Source organism: Anarrhichthys ocellatus, unplaced genomic scaffold (genome assembly GCF_004355925.1).
Source record: "Anarrhichthys ocellatus isolate YVR2014 unplaced genomic scaffold, GSC_Weel_1.0 scaffold167, whole genome shotgun sequence".
Classification (NCBI taxonomy): Eukaryota; Metazoa; Chordata; class Actinopteri; order Perciformes; family Anarhichadidae; genus Anarrhichthys; species Anarrhichthys ocellatus.
In genome coordinates, this window is record NW_022280197.1 from 23,244 (window position 1) to 39,230 (window position 15,987).

General features: G+C 40.4%; 1 protein-coding gene across 3 annotated transcripts in view; it reads right to left on the reverse strand.

The window, feature by feature from the left end:
• Positions 1–7,134: 7,134 nt before the first annotated feature.
• Positions 7,135–15,987, reverse strand: part of LOC116400405 (protocadherin Fat 3-like) — a 10,014-nt gene continuing 1,161 nt past the window's right edge. Inside the window, exons 2-4 of one of the 3 annotated variants that reach the window (XM_031878216.1) lie at positions 13,560–13,619; positions 12,289–12,324; positions 7,135–9,508 (exon numbers count right to left, since the gene is read on the reverse strand). In XM_031878216.1, the coding sequence (XP_031734076.1) occupies positions 8,877–9,508; positions 12,289–12,324; positions 13,560–13,619 (728 nt within the window). In that variant the 3' untranslated portion in view covers positions 7,135–8,876. The remainder of the gene's footprint in view (positions 9,509–12,288; positions 12,325–13,559; positions 13,620–15,987) is intronic. The other 2 variants (XM_031878217.1, XM_031878218.1) reach the window with 2 other exon arrangements.

Consider the following 15,987-nt stretch of genomic DNA (forward strand, 5'->3'; position numbering starts at 1 on the left):
ATTGTCCTGCTCGGAGGCCGACCTCAACCCCATCCAACACCTGTGGCAGGAAGTGGATTACCGACAGAGCTGCCTGATCACATAGTTTTGGCCATGTAGGGTAACAGTTTAAAGAATAATAGAAGCACAGTAAGCTTATTTTCTTTCTTTTTTTATTGATATTGGGCATCAATTAAGCATTTACAAATGTCTTTCAGACAATGTGCATGTGCAGATTTTCAGATGCTCATTTTTGTTATACACTTATAGAACAAGGAACAAAAAGAAAACTAACTAGGGAGTGAACTATTATTACATTCATACATTCATTGATTTATGAAAATACAATCAGGTCTATGGGGTGTCCCGTATGTAACCCATTTTTCCCAATATGACAAAAATTGTTCATTTGTAGTTGACAGATGCTGTTATCTTCTCCATTTTGTAAATGTCCATTGTAATGTCCATCCATGTGTTCAGAGTGGGACTCTCTTGTGACGACCATTTCCTGGTAAGAGTCTTTTTGCTGGCCACCAGAAGTACATTTATTAAATATTTGTCTCTTTTTGACGGTGTTTCAGGTAAATATCCAAGATACATGGTCTTACTTTCTAGAGGTATTTCACCTTCAAAAATGTTTTGTAGGGCCGTGTGTGTCCCTCTCCAATAGTCTGTGATAACAGGGCAATCCCAGAACATATGGTGATGGTTTGCACATCCTCTCCAGCAAACAGGAGGGTTACTATCATAGTGGCATTTCTGAGAGGGTGTAATAAAATACCTGATCACGTTTCCACCCAAACTCTCTGCATGCCTGCGAGCTGGTCCACTTCCATTGAGTTTTCCATATTACTGTCCATTCTTCCTCAGATATAGTTATTCCTCCCTCCTGCTCCCATTGAGTTTTAATATAGGAGGTTGAATGTGTTTTAAAGTTCAACAGACATTTATATTTACATGAGATGATTTTACTGCCTATATCTGAGTTATAAGCTTTTCTAAACAGTTCTATCAGGTGTGTACTCTTAGTCATGTTTTTCGTCTTCGTATTCACATAATGCGATCTGCAAGTATCGATAGAATTCCTGTTTTTCTAGTGAGTCTGGGCCTGATCACATAGTGAAACTTTAAGAGTTTCAAAACTTAGCAGTCTGCCTCCTTTCATTATGTTGCATATGGCTGTTATTCCTGTAGCTGTCCAATCCCTAAATCTAGCATCACATTTATTTGGTGTGAAGTCAGAATCATATGCACACCATTTAAGTGTTACCATATCTCCCTCTAGTTTGTGTTCTCTTATAATGGTTTTCCATACTTCACCCATGAAGTATGGAAAACCAATAAAGTAGTATTTATGTGGCCTTCTAGATTATCAGCTAGCATTCTTCAAAAATGGGGGTGGAAGTTATTTTCTCTTCAATGTTTTTCCATTGAGCCTTATAAGATGGGTTGCACCAGCATATTACCGCTCTCATCTGTGCTGCTATAAATAGTAAATAGTAATCTCTAAGAGAAGGTAGGCCCCATCCTCCCTGCTCTGGTGGTTCTGGTGGTTGTAAGGTTTTGAGACGGACCCTGGGTCTTTTACCTGTCCAAATATATCTAGATAACATCTTGTCCCATTCATTAAATTGGTTTTGGTTAATCTCTATTGGTAGATTTTGAAATAGATAAAGTACTCTGGGCGGTATATTCATTTTAATGGATTCAATCCTTGCCGTGAAACTTAGGAAAGGAATTATGCTCCATCTTGCTATGTCTTCCTTAATTTTTGTTATTAGTGGATCAGAGTTACAGTCTGCAAGTTTTGTTAAGATCTTTTGTAATATTGATGCCCAGATATTTGAAGGATGTTGTTTGCCATGCAAAGGATATTTATTTTCAATTTCTCTTGGTGGGCTATATAGTTATATGAGAGTAACTGGGTTTTGCCCACGTTAATCTTGTACCCTGATAGTTTACCATACTGTTCAAATGACTGCATCAGTTTAGGTAAAGGAACTAATAATATAACCTTGCTCCTTGGGGGTGTATCTGTGTGCATTAGCTCACAAACAATCCCTTCAGGGTTTAAAGGTGTACTTTTTACAATTGTATATCTCACTTTAATAAAGAGAGCACTCAAAAGAAACCATTTCATTAAAAGAATGGTTTAAATGAAATAACAGAGTCCAAGTCAACAGACTTATATTTCCTGGTATGGTAAAAAGCTCTATAAACAATGGATCCTACTTTTCCCATAATGCAACTTGATATAAGATATAACACTTCTATAAGCGTCCTTTGGCATTTATGTGTTGTCATCACATAAAGAATGGTTCATGCATCACACATTCCTCCTGCAGCTGACAGTGAATAATATCAATGCAGCAGGACCGCAGGACCAAACTCACAACTGGGTCACACTTGAGAGTCTGGTTGATTCAGTTGAGCCTTTTTCAAGCTCAATTCAAGCATCCACAATGACATGGTTTGTGAATCTGAATAGGCCCTGCAGAATTATGCCGACTAATCTCAAGGATGTCAATTCACATGGAACTAATTCTACATGGGGTTTGTACTGACTATTTTGCAGTTCATCAAAGAAATGGATTTTTGCTGAGTAAGCATGGCAGATATAGGCAGGAGAGTCCCAGTAACAATTATGTACTGTTCTCTCTATGTGTTTTACTTCCTAAGTGTTAACATAGATAAACAGCCAGCCAAACTCCTTTTCAAGAGCCAGGAATGCGAGCTTGCTTGCTCCTTTATTGATTTCGTACATCTTAAATCAGGTTGACAACGTTGAATCGGAGTGAAACTAGAAAAGAAAATACAAAACATCTTAATTGAATGCAATATGAATAACTGATAAATATAAACAGCCTTATCCTAGTCACATGTACTTAACAAAAGTCACCATTACTTAACAAAAGTCACCATTCTTACTCAGTCAACACATGAAGAACATAAAACACTTACAGCCATTGCTTTCTGAGGAATTCAGATGAAGGATTACTGTGGATTAAACATGGGACACCACACAGCTGCAACCATGCTCCCTGTAGTTTACAGCTCTCAATTTCCTACTTCCTGCTTCTCACTTCCTGCTTCATTACGGGTGTCAAAATAAAAGCGCTACACCCATTTATGCATGAAACAATGTAAACACATTTCAACAGTTAACTTATTCAGAACAGAACAAATTACATTATTCCATTTCCAACTGTACAACTAATCCCATCAAGAAACGGTGAAACGGTAGCCAACAAACAGCAGTTTGACTGTTTGGCTGAACTATGCAGAGTGTAAGTGGAGTAAGAATGGACCTTTCAATGCATATAAATGATACAACTGCTCTACTCTACTGAATCAGGCACAGATTAAAGTCAAACTTATTATAAAGACTCTACAAGCTCTGTGCTCCAGATACCAGAGGCAATAGAAAGCCTATAGTAGGTGTTGCTCACACCTAAAGAAAGATCAAATGCATGGTAAAGATAAATGAATGAAATATAAGAATTTCTATTCTGTTAAAGAAACAAACATGAAAAACAATCAATGTAAGAGCTAAATTCAATTTACATGTTTAACTCTAATCACATCTGTTTGTACTTTGAATGTTACAAGGAAGTTGTCATTTGTTATGGTAAGAAATACAGGTAAGTGACAGACTGCTGTCACTTTAAGGACACTTTGCGACAGTTAGTTATGTTTGTTGGTAATATCTGGAGCAGAATGGAGCCGCACAGTTTTCCGACCGTGTTATATGGAACGTGCTATGTGGATTATGTTGTGGAACAATGTGTGGATTAACCTGTGGATCTTTAAAGTGTGTCGAGGTAATCGGCGTACTTTTAGGAAGAAAGGAAGTTGTTTCACTAACTTGTACGAGAGAAATCGGATCAATAAAACACGTGTTTCACCTACGAGCGGTGTCGGTGTGAGCTATGTGCATAGGACCAGAAACACGCGTCAACTTAAGGTTTACACTCTACTAAAGGTTTGGACGCTACAATTAAGATTGTTGAAAGTGTAAATATTTGCTAATTCATTCTTTTGACCTCCATGGCCACACTCTCTGCATTTCTAAAAAACCTTAGTCTAGCAAACATAAACATTACATAATGTAAAACAAAGTCATTATTTCTCCCATTGAAAAAATAACAAGACTGTTCATACAAATGCGAAGCAAAGTTTTTTTGTGTGCATCAGAAGTATATTTGTGAATTATTATAATTTATTATAATGTGAACGCAAACTGTGAACCCTTATGTTGGAGAGTGATCTGACCACATACTGGTACCACATACCTCTAGTGCTGCTTGAAAGGCTGTTTCACCAAAAAAGTCAAGGGCCCCTTACTAGCACTACTGTTACAGAGCTTTCAACTGATAACAAGTTGTCTCCACGGCAAAAGAGAAAACTGCAGAAGAACAACCGCTGAAGGCTCCAAAAGCTGAACAGATGTTGAGTTAAGTATAATCATTGGATTTTTACAGTCCCCGACCACAATCAGCATAACACTACTCAGCTAACAGGAAGGAACTCTCAAGGTCAACTACAAACATGTTCACAGTTATTCCCACAAATAAAAATAGAGTTCTGAGAGACACACTTTAAAGGATAAGTGGATAGGAAGTAGGTCAGGCTAATGTTTTAACTATCATTTAAAAGGGCTTTATATGTAATGTTGATCCATACCCTAACCTAAGACGAAAGCAGCAACACAAATAGATTCTTCGGCCTTGTCCACAGTTGCAGTGAACATGCTGTATTAACCTGTTCTTCATGGCACAATGAAGAACACACAATTTAGGTGGAACCTTCTAAGGACTGCTGAAAGCTTTGCTCCACTGAACCTACAAACACTGGATGGAATGGAAATGGATCCATGTGACTGACAAGTTTGGGGAGACTGATGAAAGAGGCAGACTCCAGGAACAGAGTCATTCAGTAAAACAGCAGCAGGACTCATTCATTTCTATAGGATCCATACTAATTCATTCATTCTCTGCTCATTCACATGTGGAGACAATTCTATTGGAAGCACTACTTGTGATGTCAGGTAGTGGCTTCACCCAAGAGTCACACCTTCACCGCTTCTTTCAGTTGTCGCGAATTGTGGTCAAAAACAATGAAGCCCAGCTCAGTTCCAGATGTCATTTCTCCTCAGATCTGAGCTCCATGATCTTCTGTCTGTCTGTCTGTTTCTCCGTCTCTTGTTTACAAACACACACGCACACACGCGAGTAAACCGTGCTTATAACAATAGCTTTCACATTCTTACCTGCGTTTCGTAGTTTACGGTTCCTAAGCACGGACACGATGACCAGCAGGTTTCCCAGGGCGGTGGTGAAGATCAGCACGCTCGCTTGTCTTTTCCATTACCAGCCTGTGTAGTGGGAACGCCAGTCTCACTATGCACCTGCTACGACCCCTCACTTGTTTTTCTACAAGAGATTCTGATCCTTTCTTAAGGCAAACATAGGTATGCTGGTTAATAAAAAGATACAAATTTAAACTAGCCCTCTATAGAAGTGCGTGAAAACAGCAATGAGACCACAATATAGTCACACTAGTTCTCAATATACTGATGTGTGACTTTCAAACATTTAGACATATTTAAACAAATATAGTTGATGGTGATATTATGATAAATCAAACTCCAACAAAAGTGAGTCACAAAATGAGTTTTAATAACCTGAGAAGTGGGAGGCTCAGATGATGAACCAGAGTGAGCCTCTCCATGAACTGCATTATATCGAGACAATGTGATGGTCTTCTTGGAATTTCGTGCCCCCACAGAATGGCTGCCATGGCGAGTGACTACATTTCGGAGATCTAGAGAGGTGTAAGGCTGAGAACCTGCTGAAGCTGTGTCTGTGAGAAGCTGGATGTTTTGCTGTTTGAGTTCAATGGAACCAGAGCAGTTATCAATTCCCTGGGGATGTGAAAATTACATGTGAATGGGTAAATTAATTTCAGTTTCAGCACTTTTACTACTTATCTTCCTCCTTCTGACATTTTCAATGTAGAAACAGGAGGAAACTAATATTTTTTGCAGATGACTCCATCGTGGAGCCCTGCCATTGAAGCAGTATGTGCAGCTGTGGCATCCAATATCAAGGTGGGAGGAGAAAAGGCGGCCGAAAGAGATGGGACAGGAAAGGTAGAAGCAACAGAAGAGGAAAGGATGCTCGGATGAAGGGATGCTTGTGCATGGATTTTTAGTGACGTCTGGGGAAAAATAATCGCCGTATGAGATGTCTAATTTCTGGAACAGAAAGAGCTTGAAGAGAGTGGGTTATGACCTGGTTATGACCTGGCCCTCTGAAAGGGCTTACGTGTATGGCTGGGCTTCTCTGGCCGTGGGATGTGCCATGACTACACGAGGCTCGGATAGTGAGAGGTGTTTTGCTGTGAGATTGTGAACAATGAAACGTTTTCCTTTTTTATCAGACTGATGGAAAGGGACATTGTGAGTCACACTCAGTTTTGTAGTCAATCCTGCGGTGTAGGCTGCTAGTCCTTGTTAAGAAAGAGTTTTCCATTTGTTGTGGGGACATTTTCAGTAAAAAATAAAGTGAATGCAATGGATCTTCACATCCTGACAAGGAAGCAAGCCTGACTGGTTCTTTGGTACAAATATATTCAGAGATTTGGAGAAAAAGGAGAGTGGATGGTCTTTTCTCATACGTTGGGGGTCTCCAGAGACACCGGGGACACGTTTATGATGAAAAGCCATTAAAAAGTGCATTTTGCATAGAATGTGAACTTTTACAGTATGCTTTAGTCTCACAGATGTTTAGTCAGTCTATAATGGGACCATGTTATTTAACTGTCAGAGCTTTACACTTAGGATCTTGTTGGCATTCTCCAGCAGTTTATTCTCACAATAACCAGTTTCCATACATCACCAAACTCATCTCCATTACTCATCCCAGCTACTTCTCCATCGAGAACCAGCCAGGACGTAGTAACGGTCAGAGGAACTACGACCGCCTTTCTGATAGAAGTTCCCGTAGCGGCACCAGCGTAGTCATCTGAAGCATTTCTATTTTTGCATCAAGGGTATTCAAAATGACAACCAGTGAACAGCTGTGATGATGAACAGCCGAACAGCTGTGATGATCTGTCAGGATGGATTCTTCTCAGAATTGACGACAAATGACATGGTGCATAAGAACCTTTTTATTTTCTGCACTGAATTGGAAAAAACCCAGTAAAACAAAACCCACTCACTTTCTGCAGAAAGGGGACATAACGACACTGCTTAATGTCTTTGAACATTAGAAATTCATCAAAACATTAACAGATGAAAGAAATGTACAAAAAGATTCCCTCATTACCATAAAAATGTTTTCACAAAAGAAAATTCTGGGATGTAAAGTTTGGATTTAATACAGTGTAAAATGTGTCTATATTAATAGAAATGGCATTCAATCAGTCAGTGGCAGAGGAGGAATGATAATTGATATTCCATAAGTCTTAGTGTCCACATTTACGTCAAACAGTCCAACAGAAAAACTCAAAGGAAGTTCAGGATTGCAATTACATATCTACAAAATCTAGCTATGTACACTGTACAGAGATTTAAACATACATCTGTTACAAAGAGAAGAGGAGATTATAGTACAATACAGTGACTATCTGAAGCAGTCTGCCCTGTTGGCTAGATGTTCACTAAGCCATTCATGACCTGGATAAGGGTTTGACTTCTGTCTGCAGACATGGTGAACATGCTACAGAGTAACAGAAAACACCGGGATGCAGTGCCGCTAAAATGTGTCTGCTCAGCATGGCTTTTTCCCAAATAATGATGTCGCATTTAACAGATCAAAGAAATGGCGGTAAACCAGATCAAACGTGGAAAGCTAGCGCTTGTCAATTATTTTGCCAAAAGTTTTCAACTCTGTAGTGGCAGATAAAATGATTTAATCATTTAATAGTAATGGTCACTATATACATGTATGTGTCAACCACTATTGTTAACAGCAGCTGATAACATTTGGTAACGAGATAAGATGACAATCTTCATATTTATATCAAACTTCCACTTAAATTTGATCTTGCTCTGATAGAGTTGGCTGACCACCTCAAGACATTTTGGGGGTTACAAATGAAATATACTGTGAAAAAAAAAGTACTGTGCCTTATCTGTATATAAGATAATCATTTTCTTGGCTTGCGCACACAAGCATGAAGCATGAAGGTCACATTGAACACTTTGGGCTAGCGAGATGATGGCTTGATGGGCGATTTGATTTATTTTTGGGAAAGGAGCAAGCACATTCCACATTAAAACAAATAAATGGCTTTTTGAAATGTGGCCAGAACATTGTTTAATACTTATTCACCAGTAAGGTCATACTATTTTACAAAGTCTGTACAGGCTTGGAGTATTACAAAGTTTACAAATCCAAGGAGGACAATGGGAAAATGGGGATTTATGTCCTTTTTTATTATAAGAAAGAATTGGTCCAATGGGCTTCTGTGAAGGAGCAGGGAACCAAACAATCCTTTCACTTCTCCTTCTTCAAATTCTCTCAACTGCATCTGTACATTTCAATCTCTTTTGGATTAGTCTCTCATTCACATTCTCTATTCTATTCTTTTCACATTACAAATGACCCCTTTATGAACAGGAAGGATACTTTTGATGGATCTGCACAGCGGAGAGGACGGACAACACACTGAGTTTGTCGATCATGCTAAAACTCAACAGTCCCATTTCTGGACATACTGTTCTAAGTCTATGGTTGTAAACTATAACAATGCATTGCTGTATCTAGCATTGCTGACAAAGCATTTCTTCCTGTAATAACATCCAATTGTGCATCTCCTTTCATCTGTTTCGATGTTTGGCTCCTTCTCATCAATTATACATCCCATACTGTATTGTACTGGTCAATCAATCACACCTCAGTCTGCTGCTGTGAGTCAGTGATGATAGTCACCCCTCGACGAAGCTCGTCCATACTGTCAAAGTCGCTGCCATTTTCAGAGTCATCCAGCCCGCAGGGCGCGGACATGTCCGAGGCTGATGATGCACCAACAGACAGTCGCATATTTAGAGACACAGAGTCATCAGTGTCCCCATTTCCTGGGCTTATGCCACTCATTGAAGTGCTGAAGTCCCCGTGGGGGGCCTCTCCAACGGGCAGCTGGTGGGGAGGCAAGTATTGGCTGGGGTGGAAGTGTGGCCGGGCATGCTGACACCCGGTGCTGCCAGAGCTCAGGGTGCTTTCTTTGGAGACTGGTGGGTTGGTGGGCAGTGGCGTGTAGGGCTCAGCATAGTCCTCAACTGTGGGCAGCGGAGGTGGCAGCTGGTCTTGGCTCAAGAACTCTTCTTCGTGGGGAGGGGGGTAGTCGCTGTCAATGTCATAGCCTCCCAGGTAGTAGTCTGACTCCAGTTCACGGGTGCTTCCTCCAAGGCGGGGAGCTGAGCCTGCTACATCACTGGCAGGACCTGCCTCATAGCCTGGCACCTCTTCAATATCTGACAACCTGGTGCTCGGCATCCAGTCAGATGTGTCCCAGTGATATGCTGGACAGTAGAAGGGGATTGTTAATAACAATCTAGACAGTAGAAAAAGACAACAACAAGGTAGTCTCCGCAATGTAGAGCTTTGCAGCAGAGAAGCCTTATTATGCACCAGGAATACAAACAATACACAGGTGTTGAAGGTTACATGACAAGGCAAACCTGTTCCGAAAAACATGTTAGGTCTTTACAAGGTATGTGTCATGCACAACAGGAGCCTTTGAGGGTCGGGGTCACAGCATGCTGAGGTTCATGAAGACTTGCAGCACTCAAGCCATGTTGACAGGTTCAAGAAACACAGCAACATTGGATTCTGGATGTTGACAGGATACTTCAAATACCTGGTACATGTTCCTATTGGTCAATATACCAAAAATCATCAGTGGATTGTTGGTTCCGATGCACCCTGTACCACTTAAAAACTCCATGCAAATACTTAAACATGTAGTATGAATACAAAGATAAAGTTTATATTTAGTCAGCTTAGTAGCTGTGTCACATTGCAGCAGCGAGACTACCATCACCACAATACTCACATGCTGTGTTTTTCTTTCTAATTTCAACATTTGTTTTCCTGAGAAGTGACCGATTGCAGATAATGACTGGTCAGTCTCAGAAGCAAAAGCAGAAGTAGTGCGATATTGTTATTGCGCCAGAAAAACTTAGAGGTAGGAGGCTGTGGTGGAAGATCTGGGTGTCTAATTGTGACATAGGTGACTGCAGACCACAATCTTACCCTAACTTTATCTACAGCGTTTTACTGCCTGATCAACTTCACTAAACTACAACCGGTCGTAGATAAGACACTCATATCAATCATTTTTGACTAACATTGACTAACAATTATTGGACATGTCATTCTACCATGGGGAATCAGATCAGAAAATGCTCATATGGCTCATTTTGGAAGAAGACAAACTAGGTTGTAATACTAATGTGTGCTGTCAAATCAACCATCAGGCAGTTGCAATCAAATAGCCCATAGAACTACTATTTTTATATCATAAGTATATGCGACTGCAAAACTCATCATGTTCAGACTGCAAACAACAGCCAACTATGCGTGGTGTAAATGACTTACATTTAATTGGTCCCGCTTTTGCGAAGCATCTACTGATGTCCACCAAAATGCAAAAGAAATAGTAAATACAGAGCATCACATGATTTTCTGACTTTGCAGGTTGATGAAGGCAGCATAAGAAGAGACAAGCAAGTCGTTTGGGGATCCTACATTCTAACATTACAAAACATTGGTTGTCTCCTCCAAGCAAAGCCAGCTTGCATTTCTTATTTGTCTGCAATGGGACTCAGTTGGGGTCTGCTAAGGTGTTAGCATTGAGCACTGCAGCCAACAATCTACTGACATAGCATAAATGCTGTATCTCATCACAAAGGTTCCTCTAACCAAAAGGACAATGTACCAACAACTCTGCAGATTAATTGAACTGAAGGCAAAGTTCATTTAAGAGCAAATGGTGAGTGAAGCAATGACAAATCAAACCAAAAGACATCCATGCATGAAAGCAGAACACAAACCAGGGTAAGACTGAGGCTGTGCAAACTTCATCACGCAACAACTGGTACAGTACCATCACTGAGCTGGAAGTAAAAATCCAAACAAAGTGACATGGTGGGATGCAGTAAGATGAGAGTTGCAGGCAAACAGTTGTTGGGGAGGGGGTAGAGTGACATCCCTGGGCTGCTAATTCAGCACAACACAATGAGTGGCAAAGAAGCTGTGGGAGGGGTGGGAAATCACATGAAATCACACATACGCACACAAACCTCCGACCCGGAGAGGGGGATGAGCAGTGGAATTAATCAATGACAGAGAAGTAGAAAGATACAGGGGGTAGACAAAATAATTTCAGTCAGGATAGTCTAGATAAGAGATGAAAAGTGCTGATTCCACATTTAATTTTTCAAGCAGACTATCTGGGGTCACTGCTTGACTATAGTTGACCATCTGGTTGTAGATGGTGTTTTGATGCTACCGGTGGTGGGGCAAGGTAGAACTTGGATGTTGGTTTCTGTTTGCTTGGAGTAGTTGCAGGTGCAGCTAATGTGATATTAAGGAGCGATTGGCTTTCCTGCAGAAGGATGGGAGGAGTGGTAGCTTTAGGCCCAAACATGCCCTGCAGAGTTTTCTGTAAACAAACTCAAAGCCTTGTGTGTATCCTTGAGGTCTAACAAATGTGTTGAATTTCTTCCTCATGAAATGAAGCCGATTTTTAAACAAATACAAACACCTGTACTGTTTATATCCATGTCTACCAGTTACAGGTTGTTTTCTTCGCTGCCTTTTTCTGGTGAAATACTACATTTCTCAACATATTACTGTCATGAAACCAAACGGTGAAAGTGGAGATTTTGACTTGATGCTGGCACTAGAAAACAGGTCAACAAAATTGAATGGAATGGAACTTAATGGAAATTTGGTTGAGACATTTTGTTCTGGACCAAATATATATACAGTATATAGACTGATCTACCAGCATCTTCATCATTAGGCCCTGGTGACAGCAGGCTAAAACAATGTGTTGAACACCGAAACATATACTAACTGTTTTGACAAAAAAACGACAACAAACACATACAGAGTTGAAAAATGCAGCTAATATGACTCATATTTTTAAGCAGTCTTTAAAATGTAGGTTCTGTTAATCCACTAACAAAGTTATTTTCATTGTGTGATTGTTATTTTGTCTACTCGCTGCAGATAGATAGAGATAGAGTAAAAGATAGATGGAAGTGGGTAGGTAGGGGGGGCTCTGGTAGTTCACCTCTGCTGTAGGTTTGACCATGGTCCATGACTGACACTGTCAGATGGAAGAACAACATAACATAGAGTCCTTTAGCATTGGTCTGCTTCTCGAAATGTAATTTTACAGGATAAAAGATCATTTAGGTTGGAGGTGCTGTGGGAATTTGGGTGAGTCTCTAAATTGCTTTTGTTATCATTTTCAATCATAGCTCACATTTCCCCTAAAATATCCTTCCAGTTCTCTGCTTTGATTCTCAGAAACAGATGAAAACTGAATCAGAATCTGATTGGGAATTCAGAAGCAAAAGTGTGAACAAGCACTTCATCATTATACCCACATTGCTACTGTTCAACAACTACAACTCTTCTGAGCTCATGGGAGCTGTAGTTGTCATAGAGACTGTGTATCTGTGTGTGTGTGTGTGTGGGGAGAGACTGCCTGTGTGTTCCACAGCCACCACTAGGAACTCCAGTTCCTTCTATTAAGTTCCTCTGGAGTTTGTCCCTTTCTCTCTTGTCTCTCTATAACAAATCTGCGTCTGTTTGATGCACTTGCCTCTTTCCATTTACTTTGTTTGCATCTGTGCACTATTTAACATGTTCTTAGCTTTCTGTCAAAACATCCAATTGGTGAGGAGGCTGCATGGTTGACTTACTAAGTGTCTGACACCAGGGTTTGCCTCCCATACTGATAAACAACCTTTGTTGTTTTTGGTATGAGGACTTAATATGGTTCAAATCATCAAGTGTTCAACTTTTACTTTCCAGCACAGTGGTAGAGGCTGAAGTAACAAAGCATACTGACAGAGGCCCACTGTAATGTTAAAGCTTTTCACAAAGAGCAATAAATGAAACCACCTGTGTCACGGATGGCCAACCATGAGCCGCCATGAGGAGCTTACATTCTGCAAGTTCTCATTCCAACCAAAGACTCCACTCAAGGATTTACTCCACTTGAGGGAGTGGAGTAAAATGGAAGCGCTCGTCATTGAAATCACTTACTGAGGTCATCAGTGAAACATGGTTAGCAGCCACTGCTGTGGAGAAATAATGGAAGAAGAGCTAACCTGGAAGAGAGTTGGACTGACTAACCACTGACTGTGAGAAAGGAGAAAATAAATATAAATATAGGGAGCTAACTTATATGTACAGTGCCCATAAGAGTCCACTTACTACTGAAAGATACAGTATGTCTGTGTTTTTTGCTTTACAGTAACTGCAGACACCTCTGATGACCAGACTGAGACAAAAGAGTGAGAGGAGAGACACAGAGGGGATAAGACATGGTACCTTCACTTTCGATTGTGTCGACTGCATCATTGACCAGTCGAATGACGGTCACTATGGAGGCTTGTGGAGGAAGAAAAGGAGATAAGTTTTGAAATACAGTCATCCAAAGTGAAAAATGCTCTTCATGGCACCTGTGGCATTGCTTACAGCTTACAGCTGCATTGCTGTCCTGCCTGCAGAGGGGAGACCTGGTCTGCCACCGGCACAGTCAAGACTTCTTGCTGATTTTGATGTTTGGGGGCAATTTGCATACAACATTGTTCATATACTGTATATGGAGATACTTTAGGTTGAAATTAAATCAGCAAATAAAACTGCCAAACAAAGATAATTACCTTCAAAAATGTAAAGAAAACCACATGAGAAGAAAACAATAAAGAAGATAAACACCAACAACACAACACTACGCAGACACTGGTGACACCAGTCAGACTTTAACAGGAATGAATATGGCAACAGTATCTATATGGCTAATTCATATAGTTAATCAATTGATGATTAGGGGCAAAAAAAACATTTTTGAATGATGATCATTCTGAAAAGTAAAACAATGAATCTCATGGTTTGCAAACAAAATCTAGTGAGAACAGGACGATGCAATGAAAGTGAAACAGAAAATCAAATACACAGTTCCAGCACAAAGGCCACGACGACCAACACCACACTGTGAAGCGGTCTACACCCCTTAGCTTCTTCAAGGTTTATAATGATGCTGTTGAGATATCATTATGATTTACAGTTGTGAGAAAACATTTGTGAAAACGTTTGAGAATACATTCCTGCATGATTTTGCAGCAATAAGAGCAAATGGATAAAACATGCAAACATAAATGTCTGAAACCTTTGGAGGCAGCAACACTCATTTCCACTCACAACATGTGGTTGCACAGAATCGACAACATATTGTAGATTCTGCTAATCTTCGAGTGTGTTAACGGATAATAAAAAAGGTCCTTGGCTAAAATCGGCCCCAACTGAGGTAACCTAAACTTCCTATCTGACCTGAGGAAAGACCATGGGGTTATTAAAATCAGTTAAGGCTTGATGATGGTACCAGAGGAGATTCATCCTCTGGAAACAATGAATATCCACAGCAAAGTTTAAGTACCTCAAAGATACAAGCATTCAAGATACTATTGCTCTTTCAGTCTGCACGTAGCCAGGTACGCTGCTGCTCTGTTCTGTTCTAAAAACGTTATCTTGTCTCCAAATTTAGTCTTGAGATTTTTTTGAAAAGAAATCTACCATTTTGATTTTGAATGTGTTGTCAATTCATCAAAACAATGGCTACTTGAATGCTTTCAGAGACCCTCTAACTGGACAAGAGCTAGCAGGCCATTTCCACTACTGGAACTACACATTACCTAAACTGTCGCCAATGTACACATTCTAATTTTGTTTCCACTGTACTCTCCTCTTTGGAGGTGAATAAATTTCAGCAGTGCTCAGAAGTGGTACTAAATCCAAGTTCAAGGTAATCTCAGGGGACGGAATGGTTAGATAGGCACTGCAAACAAATATACAGGCAATATTCTGATTCAGAATACCCAACATGTCGCCAGGTCTGAATTCTCAGAGTTTTTATCAAGTTTAGTCCTTAAAACAGAAAAAGGTTATTTTAATATTCATGTGGATGTCGATAATGATAGCCTTAGATAGTGTTAATCTCATTATTAGATTTGACTGGCTTCTATCAGTGGATATGGTGCTCCACCAATCTGGAAAAATCTTAGTAAGGCCATGTCCACACTACTCTGTTTCCATTTGAAGACGCATATGTTTTGCTACGTTTACACTGAGCGTCCACACTACGCCGGCATTTTCGAGCACCGAAAACGGAGGAGTTTGAAAATGCTCCCGAGGACGGATACGTTTGAAAACTCCGGGGTTGCCTCTTCATGTGGACGGTCGAAAACGCATAAGTTTACAAACGATGACGCCCACACCCACGTTCGCTACTTGATTGGTTCTTAGCAGTCACAGCGTGTCCTTCCTTGATTCGTCACGCCCCTATCACGTGACCCTTACCCGGAAGATCGCAAAAAAACAACATTGATTACCGATCGACTACCAGGTTAATTCAACATGGACAACTGATTACAGGTGTTGCTGACCTTGTTGTCTTTACTAGCAGATGTTGTCCAGTTAAAGTCTGCATTATTACGGAGGAAGCAGCTGTTATTGGAGCGATCAGTAACCAGTGGCGTTATCAGACCTATGGAGCAGCCGTCTGAAGTCACGGTTAGCGGCTTTAGGGACGAAGATGGACACTAAACGAGAGGAAACGAGTGAGAGACGTGTGTTGACCACATTCATGGACCCATAATCTAATAAACCTTTATGTGCAAGTGTTGATTTTAAAGTAAATTTGATGTGTGTGAGAGAGAGAGAGAGAGAGAGAGAGAGAGAGAGAGAGAGAGAGAGAGAG